Source organism: Melanaphis sacchari, unplaced genomic scaffold (genome assembly GCF_002803265.2).
Source record: "Melanaphis sacchari strain LSU unplaced genomic scaffold, SCAv2.0 Contig77_pilon_pilon, whole genome shotgun sequence".
NCBI classification, from domain to species: Eukaryota; Metazoa; Arthropoda; class Insecta; order Hemiptera; family Aphididae; genus Melanaphis; species Melanaphis sacchari.
This window is the reverse complement of record NW_020271547.1, coordinates 2,941,058-2,955,786: the sequence shown is the minus strand read 5'-3', so window position 1 is coordinate 2,955,786 and position 14,729 is coordinate 2,941,058. Positions and strand designations below refer to the sequence as shown.

Below are 14,729 nucleotides of genomic sequence, written 5' to 3'. Positions count from 1 at the left end.
AACACAGTGGCTACATATATATTAATCGACTGTATTTGTATTAAATAGATTTTTTGATTAATATATTAATAAAATATTTTTAAATAGTTAAAATTAGTACTATAGTTAGAATAACGTAATACACAAAATAACTTTAAAAAAAAAATTCAAAATTATATTAAAATGAAAAATTTTTTTAGAACAAAATTATACACATTTATTTATCCTACTTTAATAACAATTTATCTTATACCTACATAAAATTATTATATGTAGTGATAAACCTATGATATCAACATCTACTTGGAAAAAAATATTTACCAGCTGTTGATATAAACATTTGGAAAATAAATTACAATAATTGACAAGCACTCAAAATTGTCAAACTGTACTAATAAAGTATATTCAGTCTATAATACTCGTATTTTTAAATAATTCACGTGAAAATTAACAAATATTGAATAATGATTAATAGTTATAATGAGATTTACTAAATTTTTTTTGAAATATGTTTGTATTTATTCTATCTCATTACTATTCAATAATAATTAATAAATTAATGCAACACCCATAAAAGAATTTAAAAAAAAATAATAAAAGAAATGAACAGTTAAATATTTGACGTTTTTATTAACTTTTTTTTTTTTTAATACATAGTTTTGATAGTTGCCGAATTCAATCATGAATGATAACACCATTGATGATTAATTCTAAACGGAAATTATAGCTTGCAAAATGCATGTTACCTTGGCTGTTTGAATTTTATAACCTTTTATACAAACTTAAAGGCACATAGCATAGGAAATAACAATGTTTTTAGAACGGATATAAAACAATATGATGACAAATAACTAATGCGATGAAGCTAATTAAATTATGAAACAAATACATACAATTTTCCAAAAGCTATGTATCTATACGGCATTAATTAAAAACAAAATGAGTATAGTAAAATTAAAATTGTTTCATATAATGAGCTTTACAAAAAATTTTAGACAATAAAATTAACTCGTGTAAAATAAATGTATAATTATTATTAGTCGACTGTACAGGAAATTTTATTTTTTGATAAACATCATTATTTTTATCACTAAAATATATTCTCAAAGTTAGTATTTTGTATTGTAAATAAAATATTAAAAGGACACAAGTTTTATTTAAATATTATTATTGCACACTCGAATTATGTATATTTTTAATAGCTAACGATTATAATACAATAAAATAAAATAAATATAAATTAGGATACCTAGCTACAAAAATAAAATATATTATCTAATACTCAATTTATTCTCTCTCTCTAAAAAAAATAAGAATTTTTCATAAAAAATCTAATTTATATATATAATTCTTTAGTGTCTCTGTACAATTATTTTCACTTTTTTCATCTCATTGCTCAAACGTGCATGACTCTGTGGTTATGTCACTTATTCATATAATAGAGACAAGGTCATCGTCTCTTCTATTTTTTTATATATAGATACATAGATGATACATAAAAAGTTATCAATTTTCACTCAAAATATTTCTATTGCTTTTTAAAATTTCAAATTATATACATATTTTTGTTACATTCATATACCTATAATAAATTGAATTAAAACGTTTTGAATTTAAACCCCAAAAAGTAAACTAATCTCTAATAATTCGTCATATTTAAAATTTTTTACACAAGCTTTAAAACATTAACCATTATCGTAATATTCTATGTTTAATTTTCAAATACCATACTTCACAGTGTCTTAAATAAAAGTGTTTAGGTACTTAGAAAAATTACTTTAGGTGTAGTAAACACTAATCTACGCTAGTACAAACATGTGTATTTATATTAAATTTAAAAGTATAATGTTCTCTATTTTCTTTTATTACATTCTAACACAGTATCACACATTCACACGTAATAAAACGTGGGAACGCTAATATTATTATTGTACATCTAACAATGTATGAAAATTATTATGTGTTAATAGTGCATCATTTTCTGGCAGAATCAATGCAGTATATAATGGTTTTATCAATTTATATTAGACATTTAAAACGGTTGTCGAATAGAGTACTGAAGTAAAAAAAAAACGCAACATTATAATATTAAATAGATCCGCGATACGACACAGATAGTTATCACGAAATTTATGAAATTATAATTGTATTAGTAAAATAGTAAAATAGAATGCATACACATAACATTAAATGGGCCAAGTGTCCAAATGTGTCGCAAACCAACTGGACTTATTACTGATAATAAGGTCGTCTAAAGCAGGGATGGACAACTCAAACTTACTGATGTGTCAGTTTTCTAAACTTAAAAGTTCAGTAGTTAAGATTGTATTCAAATGATTTTTTTCTCATAATTATTTCTCAAATTATAATTTTTTTTTAACGCAGCACACGGCTTGGGTAGGTAGATTACAAGAGTAACTTAGAATAACGATAAAAAGATAAATAACGTTCGTACTTATTTGTATTATTTTGTATGTCGTATTTACTATTATACGTAATGGTCACTTTAATGTATGCATATTACGTAGGGAGTACAGTTTATAAATACTCGTACATATAACATAATAATTAATACGTATAGAAACCATAACAATGGATGCCTACACTGACACACTGCATATTTCATTTTGTCAATATAAATTACTGTATAAATCATTGTCAATATACATTATAATTATTAATGATTTATCTAGAAATCAACTAAACAAATATTATTTCAATATGGCAAGTCCAAACCGACAATATATATTTTATAACTCAAATTACTAGATAATAACTAACAAGGTATGTATTATATACATACATTTATTAAGTAAAAACATGAAATATTAGATAGTTTATTAGTTAAAATTTAAACACAATATCATTAAGAATTTGATTCTTTTCGTTTGTGAATCAGTCTATTTTTTTGTTCATTGACTTAAGACAAAACCATCGACAGGCTACAGGTATTGTAACTTTCTTTAAAAAAAATACTCCATAGTGTACTTACTTTATCAAATATTTTATTTTAATATAATAAATGTATGTAATATATATATATATGTGTGTGTGTGTGTGTGTGTGTGTGTGTGTGTGTGTGTGTGTGTGTATTGCGTTTATGAATAAAAATTTTGAAACTCTAAATAATTTATAACTAACTTAATCGTAGTTTATATGTATGAATATAATTATGCTATAGATACACCAAACATACACAATGATGGTCCATTTAGATTACATGAGTATTATTGAAAAACACAATGAATAACAGATACAATAAAATTAATCACACATAAAGCAACATAATAAAATAGCCATGTGTAATAGAATGTTTAATTCAACTACAATAAGCATTATTTTTATTATTATTATTATTATTATTATTATCATTATCATTAAATATATATATACTGTTATTATAACTGTACTTTGTGAATTTATTCTAAATTATTTGCCATAAACTTTTAACAGTTAGCCTATAGTTTATCAATAATAAAGTGCCAAATATAAAAACGTGCACATTTTTTTTAAACAGATTAATGTATTAAGTTATATTTATTTGTAAACATAGACGAATGCACCCATTTTATTAGATTGTGTTTAGCATACATATTATACAGAGTATCATAAAACCTAATGAAACCATAAGTCACCAAGTATCTATGAAGTTTTTATTTAAGTAATTATAATTTAGTTTTTTTAACCCTAATTAACACATATACGAGTATATAAAGCTACTTTTAATACAGTTTTCTATAATTATATCACTTTACAATACATTTAAATAATATTACAACTTATATCTTTACCAATCATTTCAAATTCCATACTTAAAGCCTAAAAAGTCATAAGTAGTTTGTATTGTATGTTATTATACTTTCATTGATTTTTACAAAAATTTTATTTATTATGCCTATGTTATAATTTCAGGATAATTTTTAGAATGAAGCGTTAAAAAGTGAATCATTTAATGCTTCACATTGGTTAAAAAAACATATTTTATACTTATTTATACTATTAAATTAACAATAATTAATTATTTATTAAATTTATAAAATATATAATCATATATTTTTGTGTCAATCTTTGTCAAAAAAAAAAAAAATTAATTTAAAACAAATACCTACTGAAAAATAAATAATTTATTGTTATGCTTTTTGAAACCAAACTTGAAGTGAAATTTGCATATTATAATGGCCTATTCATAGTTTTTATTATTTTTAAATATTTTAAACTTCTAAACTGTGTTCTGTTAATAATATACCATATTTATCATTAAAAAAAAGCTATGTATGATATATATATATACATGACACATTAAAATATATTATTACTTATTATCTCAATAATTATTTACCAATTGTTGTATAATTTATACATGAAATTCAGTTACAAATATGAAAGCTAGTAAAAAACACAATTAGACCCTATTAACATTCTACACTTGTTAAGTAATTGTTATTGTTTTATGGTATAAAAATGTACTTAAAAAAAAATATTGCACATCAATATACACTTTTGAATATCATACTTTTACAAAAATTTTGTAGATACATGCATAAATGATAATTAGCAAAAATACAAATCGTATATGTATAGAGTTAACTGAGAATACTAAAAACACTCATATTATTTATATTATGACTAAAAAAAAAAAAAACCAGAATAAATAAAATTGTTTGCATGATATGTGAATTTGATTATAAATTTATCGGATAATATTTCATATCTATTATATTTCATGTTTTTAAAACATAATTATTAGTTATTATTTATAAGATGTGTGTCATTTTCAAAATATTTTACATATACTTAACAACTTGTAAGCAGAAAAAAAACTTGAATTCCCATATTTGTATAAGTCTATAAACTTTTAGACTTAACTTAAATACATAAAATTAATCAATATATTGAATATTAATGTTTGACTTACTTGATTAATCCCAATTTTGTACAACGATTCATCTAAATCTGCTTTGCCCATAATTTCAGAAACACATTGTCGGTGATCTTTAATTGTGTTATTTGAATCATCAGTTTTTAAAGGAGTAGGTAGAAATGCAGCAAACTTGCGAATAAATTCAGCAATAAACATAGAAATTGGAAATCCTTGTTTATAAAACCGAATAGTGGGTAAAATATCTGCACCACGCAGCTAAAAAAAATAAAATAAAACAATACTATAATATTTGCATATTTCAAACAGTTTTCCAAAACTAAATAGTAAAATGTACTTGTTGTCTTAAAAGTGGTATATCAACAGGTTCTGGACTTGGCTTATTAGAGTTAGGGCTCAATGTAATTGATTGCAGTTTATACACAGAATGAAAAACTCTAGTAGCTGCAACATCAGTACGGTTAGTAAAACCAGCTTCATGTTGTGCAATAAAACAATGAATAAAATGTTGTCCAGTTCGCCTTAAGGTTTCAACAAGACCATCCTACAAAATTAAAATACAACATATTATAACACAAAGTAAAATTTTTACTTATTCAATTATAACACTAACCACCGCAAATCTTATTTGAACACAAGTTAATTTTCTTTTCAGTGTGGCTGCTGTACTAAGACTACCAAATGTAGCTCGTCGAATACTAGACATCCGTCTCAATGATTGAGTTCCATCTACAATGGCTAGTGTACTTGTAAGACCAGCACCTCGATTTTTGGAGAATACAGTTGAAATATCAATACTGCTTAAAAAAAAAGTAAATTTACATAATAAAATCAAACAAACTGTAATTTAACATTATTTTGCTAACTTAGATGAATCATGGAGTAGTGCTAATGCTGTCTTTGCCATACCATCACGACACATATTTATCCATCCATTTATATTATATGTAATTGGAATGGTTTCACGAAAATGAACTAGAGTGAATTCATTAGGTTTGTTACCGTTCTTTAGAATGTTTGAAAATGCTGTAATTATGTGAAAAAAACATACAAATTAGTATGTTTTTGAACGTAACTATAAGTTAATTTATTTTAAATTAAAACTAACATTTATCATTGGTTAAGTTTTGGATTTTTGCAATAAGATCTTGATCATTTGAATTAGTATCACCAGCTGTATCATCAAGAGTTCTTAATAAACCAGGACATGGTTCAGGTTTTAAATCTACCATTGATGGACTACGACCAAAACCAACAGCTCCCTTAGCTCCAACAAATAATTTTAACATGTGGTCTTCAGCACAAAACTCAGCTTCATAACTAGCAGCTGTTTCTACTTTTTCTATCTTATATTTTTCTAATGGAGTGACCACAGCGTAGTTATGATAACTTGATAACAATCGCTCATGAAGATAATTTATCCAAAAATCAAACATGCTTAATGCAGACTTTGATTTAACAACATATCCTGGATAATCTGGAATTATAATAGAACAAAGAGAATGGATGGATGGAGCTAGTTTACTGAAAAAAAAAAAAAAATAATAATAATAATAATTACGATTCAATGGATATGGTAAACAAGAAGGGATATGATATGTAATACATATTAAAATATCTTCTTAAAAATTTAAATATAAATATTATGTGCATATTAAAATTAGAAAACAATTATACCGATTAATGATTGAAGCTACAAGATTGAATGTCTCTGTATACAGTCCAACAATCAAAGCATTTAATTGATCACCAATATCACATTCTTTAAATATCTCAGTATCTGGAAATACTAAGCTAAACAAATCATCAGTATTTCCAGCACCAAGACATTTTGCAGCTCGTTTTGCTGCATCAGAATTGCTCCAAGTCCATTGTACTTTATCTTTAAATATACTATCTAAATAAAAAAAAAAAAAAAACGTACAATGCAAATGTAATAAATATAAATTAATCACATTAGATGTACTAAATTTATCACCTTTTTTAACTATTTTTGTGTGACCAAGGTGTATAATAGCAGCTAATACTGCATAAATTGCCTTGAGTTCAGTGTTTGAGAATCCAAGAATCATCAGAGCGGATTGAAGGTTTGTAAACTCTACAGCTGCTTGACTTTTATCGACTCCCTTAACAAAAATTTTAATTTTACGGCAATTTATGATATACTAACTTATATTTAAAAGTTTTTTTAATTTTTTATATTTATAATTTTATTAATTATTACACACCTTTAAGTCATCATTGATTTGATCTAAATATAATTCTTTACGAAGAGCAGGAATATTTTCTATACCAGCTAGTAAGTAATAAAATACATGAAAAGAAAATTCATTAGGAGGATGATCAATAAGCCTCCATTTGTCATAAAAATGCATTTGAATGGACATTGATGCAATTTGTCCCCCTTGATCTAAGTCAATGCTATATAAATGTACAGATCTAGTAGCATTTGGATTATTCGCAGTCGCTGCATTTCCAAAAGCTTCTAATACTGTCCACATAGCTTCAATTTTTTCAAGAGTAACCACCTAAAAGTATATTTAGAAAATTAGTAATATAAAATCAACTAAAAGCAAATTTTTTAAAACATTTAAAATACTTTAATTCACCTTATTAGGAGATACTGCAGTTTGTACAAGGTATTGTAATAGGTGTTTACATGAAGTTGATTTTCCGCTTGCTTGACATCCCATGGGAATTAAAGATTGATCACGACGTGTAGTTACAGCTGCCATGTATACAGACTGCGCCATAGCATAAACATGAGGAGGTGGTTGTTTATTGATCTTATGAAGATTTTTAATCATATGCATAACCTTAACCATTACAAAAAATATTTAAAGTACAACAATTAATTACATTTTATTTAAAGTCTTGAGTAATGTGTTTACCTTATCAGTGTATAAATTTAATGGAGATCCAGGATTAACTACTAACATTGTAGGTCCAGCATATGTATGAATAAGATTTGAAGTATATCTGCTACGTACTACATTTAAAATACTAGACTCATTTAAATAATTTAACTGTGATAAATCTTCAGTCAACTGCAATTTTACTGAATTCATCTAAAATATAAATAAATAAATGAACTATAACAAATTATTGAGTTAGGGATTATTATCAAGACAAATAGTTATCTTATTTGAGAAAAATATTTTATAAAAATTGTTGTCCACATACATACTACAAATATTATATAGTTCTCTAACTGCCTCATTTCTATACTTTAAAGACTACATACCTATTTTTGATGCTTAGAAATAACTAAACATTTAACTATTAATATTGTATTTAAATTAGCCTATAATTTGAGTAATCTTAAATTTTTAAGAAACATAACAAAAATTAATTTTTTAAGATGTTAGGTAAATTAAAATATTAATGTTTTTTCTTAATTCAGTAGAGACACTCTTAAGTAAAAAATATAAATTATAATAAAAGTTATTGATAACAAAAAATACGATAAAGTAGTCAGAACGTCAGGAAAGAAAAAATTAAGTACTTATAACTTATAACTAGAGCAAAAATTGTTAAGACATTTTATTTATATTAGTTTAAAATAACATCTGATGTGATATTTATACAAGAAACAAGACATAATAAATAAACAAAATTTTATTTTTAATTCTGTTAACTATGGATTAATATCTTTTTGTCTTTTTTATGATTTTTAAAAGATCAGATAAACTTATTTCCTTTTAGATTAAACATAAAAAAAAATTACTGCAGTACATTTAGATCGCTAAATCTCTTTATAAAATATGAATACACATAAAAATTTTACAACAAACGTAAATAATTTTATTATGCTATATAGTATATCATTAGTTTACTAAAATAATAAAATTAATTATGAAACAATTTTTTACAATACTTTTTAATTGAATTCAATACGAGCTGTTTTTGTCTTTGTCTAACATATGTGATACAACAATTTAGATATATTCTTTGTTAAACGTACTAATTGATCTAATAAAGTGATAAGATTCTAAAAACAAATTTTTAATTTTTAGTTAAGTTTACTTGAGATTGACTTTCCCAAAATATTTGATTTTATCACTTTAAATCTAAAAAAAAAAAATTTTAATTTTAATCATTGTGCTTCAATTTTTAGAGAAATTATAAACAAAAAATCAAAAATGTGGAAAAGTCAATTTCAAGTAAACTTACGACCAATTCAAATCTGTTTTCATATTTCTTATCATCATTTCACTAGATTAATAGGTACGTTTGGCAAAAAACACGTCTAATTGTCTGTGTTTCGTATGTATAAAAGACAAAAAACAGAAACCATCGATATCGAATCCGTTTTACAATGAAACTTTTTCAAAAAATAAATCGTTTTTTAGTAATTATTAAATAATTTTTAGATATTTTTAAATATTTTGACTACATTTTTTAAAAACTTTAATGACCGCTCTCTAACAAATTCTATATAATATACTAATATCAATACTCCAACTTACCTTTTCTAAGCTTTCTTCATCCACGCTATATTCTTTACCCCCAAAAACCTTGACTAATACTTTTGATGAACCGTCTGAGCTTTTTTTCCTTGTGTATTCTACAGGCGAAAATCCTTCATTATGGACTAACCAATATGCATCGGTATCGGGTGAATTTAATTCGGATGGCGAATCGTTTAATTCTGGTTCTGACTTAGAAACCTAAAATTTAAATATATGAATAAATATGCATGTTATTAATCACTACTATATGCAAATTTTTAAAAATTATGTTGATGAATTATAATACAATAATTGGAGTAAAACAAAACGTAAATAACTACTTTGGGTGGTAACATTCTCCGATAATTAAGAGAAAGTGAAGGAAAGTATTGAAAGTATTTTGAGCCATTTAGGATTATAGGGTAACTATATTTGTGATTAAATACTAGACGAATACACTTCACATATATGTAAAAGTTATATACATATTAAGGTATATTATTATACAATTAAGCGTTTATTGTCAATAATCAATGGAATTGATTTAAACAAGCAATGAACAATTTAATTAGAAACAAATGTCATATATTTATATATTATACATAAATATATATAATTATAATACTATTATTATCATAAATAATTTAATAAAACGAAAATTCATGCAATAAGAAATGCCTGAATAATAATAAATATGATTTTATTCAAGCAATTAATGAACAAAAATTATATTACTTTAATGATGAAAGAAACACGTGAGATAATAATGAATAAAAAAAACAGTGTCAGTATGTCTGGCCTTAATGGTCAATGACCGCAACTGCATCTGTTAGAGAGATAAGAAAAATCCCATAAAATTTCTTAACACAAAAATAACAATACGAATAAAAATATTCTAGGAAAGATGATATTATTATGAAAGTACTCAATATAGTTATTTCTGTCTACGTCTTAAACACGTAGAAGGTAATATCGTTAAAATCATCATTATTGAAATTAAAATATCATAATTTTTATAAAAATTTAAAAAAAAATAACTTTATCTGTGTTTTTCGGATTTTTTAATAATTTGAGTTTTAAGAAAGTTATTAATTAATATAAATATCTAACTAAACAATAAAAAAAAATTAATTATTAAAAATTTCCTTAGAAATCAAAGTATGAAAAAAAGCTTCGGGCAAAACAAAAAAACTATTCTTTAATTATAATAATTCTTAAAATAGATGAATAATGATACTTAATTTCAATAATTTAATAACAAATAATGAATTACGGAGAGAGATTTTTACTATTTTATACTTATAAGTAGGTGGAAAAAACTTAAATGATACGTCATCTTTAACACTTCTTTTTTAATAAGACGAAAGATTAATGCCTATATATATTACTTCTAGTGAAAAATTAAAAATTAATTAAATTCACATTTGTTATTATAATATTTTTGTCAGCAATATATCATACATCAACCAATATAAATATATTTACCATTATGAAAAGAAACTATAAGACAGATAAACAATAGCGACTAAAATAAAACTACTCTTCTAGTTACTAAAAGACAAAGAAAAGAATATTTCGAGGTATTTATTTTTTAATTGTTGTTAAAACTAATGTCAGTTCTCGAATGCAGATGAAACTATATATATATATACACATTTTTAACACTTTTGACCCTGAGTAAAGTATAATAATATTGTAAATAAACAAGAAACTAAAGATTAGATTACCATGTTAGTATGTATTACGAGCTTGCTTATGTAATCATTTAAACTAATATACATACACATACTACAAAATATATGCCAAAATATAAACAAAAATTAAGCAATGAAAACATGTATTAAATTATTATTTTTACAAAATTGAAAATACATTAGATTTTTTTGAGATTTATAAATGTTATCATTTTTTTCGAAATTTCGTTTCATAAACATAAAATAATAATTTTATTAGAAATGCATAATTACAAGAACAAAACATGAATAATAAATTAAGTAAATAATAAGTTATATGTATTTATATATTTAATATTAGAATAAGCAATTTATTATGAACTTAAACTAAATTATGCTTGTAATAATATGTACATTGACACAGGTAATGATGTTATAAAATTAAAATTATTTATTTATCTTTAAATGATTTGATAACAATAAAAACAGAAAATTAATTGTATAATATTTTTAAATAAAAATTATGTATGCATTATTTTAATTAATTAAATAAGTGAAAGATAGCCATCCATCAAAAAACTTCATTGAATTTATTTTTAATTATTACATATTAATTATAAATATAATGTACATAAATATTAATATATAGATTAAAGATGAAAATATAAGAACCTTTAGATTTATTTTACGAGTATTACAGTACTAATATGATTTAAGAGACAATGTAACGTTTAAACTTCAATACGTTGTTTGTTGTTGTTTTTTTTTTTATCGGTTCAGTGATTTTATATTTCAAAAAGTAGTTATACATTTAAACTAATAGAGCATTCACTCAATAAATAACTCGTTAAAAAGACAATATCTTAAAGTATACACACTTAGTAAGGGAAATGAAAAATCAGATATATACAACATAAATAATTTGTTTTTGCTTGATAATATTTTAATTACAATATGTTAAACTAATTGAAAACTGACAACTCGACAAATTAATTTACTTTAGCAGCGATTAAAAAAACTATATGGTTATTTAACACTATTTCAATAACAATAATCAAAAATTTACCTATCAATTAAAAACTTATTGACTAGGATACTAGTTATTAGTTATAACATTATGTTATAAAATAATCAATTTTAAATGTATAATAATGCAACGGCCAACGATCGCATTCAATAAGAGCATTGACGTGTAATCATGTATAGTTTGGTTTTTTAACGGTTCAATTGAACCGTATCCAATATCTTACAGATTTCATCAATAACCAAATATTTTATAATAATCTATAATTTTTTTTATAGCTAAAAAATAAAAGTCATGTATTGTGATATTTTTCACGAAAAACCCGAACACGAAAAATACTCGACGAATTTCTATATAAAGCGCGATGTTCAATTTAATGTTTATACTAAACTTACTGTAATGGAAAACAATAATGTCTATATTTAAATATATGTCTAATGAAAAAATAAATTACAATAATAAGATAACTCACACACATAAAAAATCAAAATTTAAAAAAATAATTATTTAGACTACAAATTTATTTTTACAACTAAAGACAAAAAGTAAAATATCAATTTTAATACGTTCGCCATATATAAAATATTATGAAATTATAGGATATCCACAATATTTTCAAAATTAAAAACCGGTCTAAAAAAATTATACGTAAGGATTGTATTTAAGAATTATAAATAAATTTAAGAATAATAGCGGTTTATAGTGTTTATACTATATCAAATATTGAAATGATGAACATATACAACGTGTCCAAAAACCTGTAGAGTACGGATAACTACTATTAATTGGATAATAATTTTATAAAATAAAATTAGATATATACAGACGATATAGGTAACCATGTTCGTAAAAATTGTTGATTCTTTACGAGTAAATATTAACGATAAGGTATTTGAAATATTTGAATGTCTAGGTTTGATCCTTTAACGCGATAAAACAGAAAACCAAACACGACATAATACAGTGTAAAACCGAAGAAAAAACTGGTAAATTCGCGTATTACAAAATTATACACAATACGAGTACATAGGAACACACCCGACATACACATATGCATTCAAACGTGTATGAGAAACGAGAATATATTATTATTTATTATATTATATAACATAATCTTGCCAAATGGTCAATGAGGTCAATAAATTCTTATGACGGCAGTACAATAATCATGCCGTCCAGTCCAAAACAATGCATGTGACTTTTCATTAGCATTGATGAATCCCGTTATACTAAATCGTACAAATGTAAGTAGGTGTACAATATTTAAAAGTCGACGTGGTTTGAGCTAACAAAATTGAACAACTACATAATATAACCTAATGAAGCGACAACTTCCGGAAAGCCGTTTTCGAATTTTAAATCGTTAAACACGCATAAAGAAAAAAACAAAACGAACAATCAAAACGTGCGAGCATAATTTTATATCGTAATAAATTATACAATATAATAATGTAAATGTATTTAAGAAAAATATACGTTTATTATTATGCATTTATTATGCGTACGATGGTAGAAACGTCTGAAAACATATATTTATATCGTAAAGAGTCGTTTTTATTTAACCCCGGAACGGCCGGAAATCGGTCCAGAACCAAGGAACCTGCATAATAATACAATATATAATATAATATTATAATATACCTACGACACAATTATCGCGGACACGACGGAAACAGATCGCAATAACGCCCAACCATACGTGTAGGCCACATAGGCATAACATATTATAATAACATACCTACTATATCACTTTTAATGTAGAGTCCACATGTTCTAGTTTATATAAATACCCTGCGTACACCGCTGCGGAGACATGTCGAATACGATTTGTAGTTTTCGAAAACCAGTCGTACAAATTCATACATATATAATAAATTATAATACGCTGCGTATGTCACCCTCGTTAATGATACGACAACGGTGTAATATATATATTATATATATATAATATTTTATAATATACAGGGTGAATTTTCTAACGTTTTTCACATTCCACGATCATTTTAGTTACGCGTCACAAAAAATCTGTTCTAACCGATGAGTTCGAAAACAATTGATACTAATTTTTTTACTTAAAAATCTATTTTATTATACAATTTTTGTAGCTTTAAAAAAAAAAAAATTAAAGCTTAGTCTGAAACAGATAAATCGCTTAAAACCGTCAACCTATTAGTACCGCCGAACAACGAACAAATACTGTAATTCCAACTACGTATAAACTATAGGTCGGTCAATTTTTAAGTTCAGATAAAATGGGAGTGAAAACAATATTCACCGTACACGGGTGATGTCGATACATCACCCTGTAGATACCGTACGCGTAATCGTTTGTACATAATGGTGATATGTATATACCTTGACACGTTCGGCGGACGTGGGCCGACGACACATCTTGTTGGCCGGCTGGGGCTTCCTGCTGGAGCCGCCGACCACAGCCGCCACCGTTTTCCTGGACACCGAGGGCGGGACCGGTTTCGGTCGGTTCGAAACGGCGGCCGACGGCCGGGCGGCTCTGGGGCTATGCGAGCCGGCGCCCGAAGACTTGCCACGGCCGGTGGCCATGTCCTTGGCCAACACCATGGCCGCGGCAGCCGGCGCCCCGGACGTCTGCTGACGCCTCCGAACGGGGCTCGCGGCGATCCCTTCGACGACGGCCGTCGGCGGTGGCGCCGTGCCGGCCCCGCGTTTCAATATCTCGCCGACCACTTTGGGCGGGCCCGCCG

General features: G+C 25.5%; 1 protein-coding gene across 2 annotated transcripts in view; it reads right to left on the bottom strand.

Moving 5' to 3' along the window:
• Nucleotides 1–14,729, bottom strand: part of LOC112601346 (unconventional myosin-XVIIIa-like) — a 56,427-nt gene that overhangs the window by 14,421 nt on the left and 27,277 nt on the right. For both annotated transcript variants that reach the window (XM_025348921.1, XM_025348920.1), the window contains exons 6-16: nt 9,328–9,528; nt 7,750–7,926; nt 7,468–7,674; nt 7,087–7,386; nt 6,837–6,984; nt 6,536–6,755; nt 5,967–6,382; nt 5,725–5,884; nt 5,472–5,655; nt 5,196–5,402; nt 4,895–5,116 (exon numbers count right to left, since the gene is read on the bottom strand). In XM_025348921.1, coding sequence (XP_025204706.1) covers nt 4,895–5,116; nt 5,196–5,402; nt 5,472–5,655; nt 5,725–5,884; nt 5,967–6,382; nt 6,536–6,755; nt 6,837–6,984; nt 7,087–7,386; nt 7,468–7,674; nt 7,750–7,926; nt 9,328–9,528 — 2,442 coding nt within the window. The remainder of the gene's footprint in view (nt 1–4,894; nt 5,117–5,195; nt 5,403–5,471; nt 5,656–5,724; nt 5,885–5,966; nt 6,383–6,535; nt 6,756–6,836; nt 6,985–7,086; nt 7,387–7,467; nt 7,675–7,749; nt 7,927–9,327; nt 9,529–14,729) is intronic.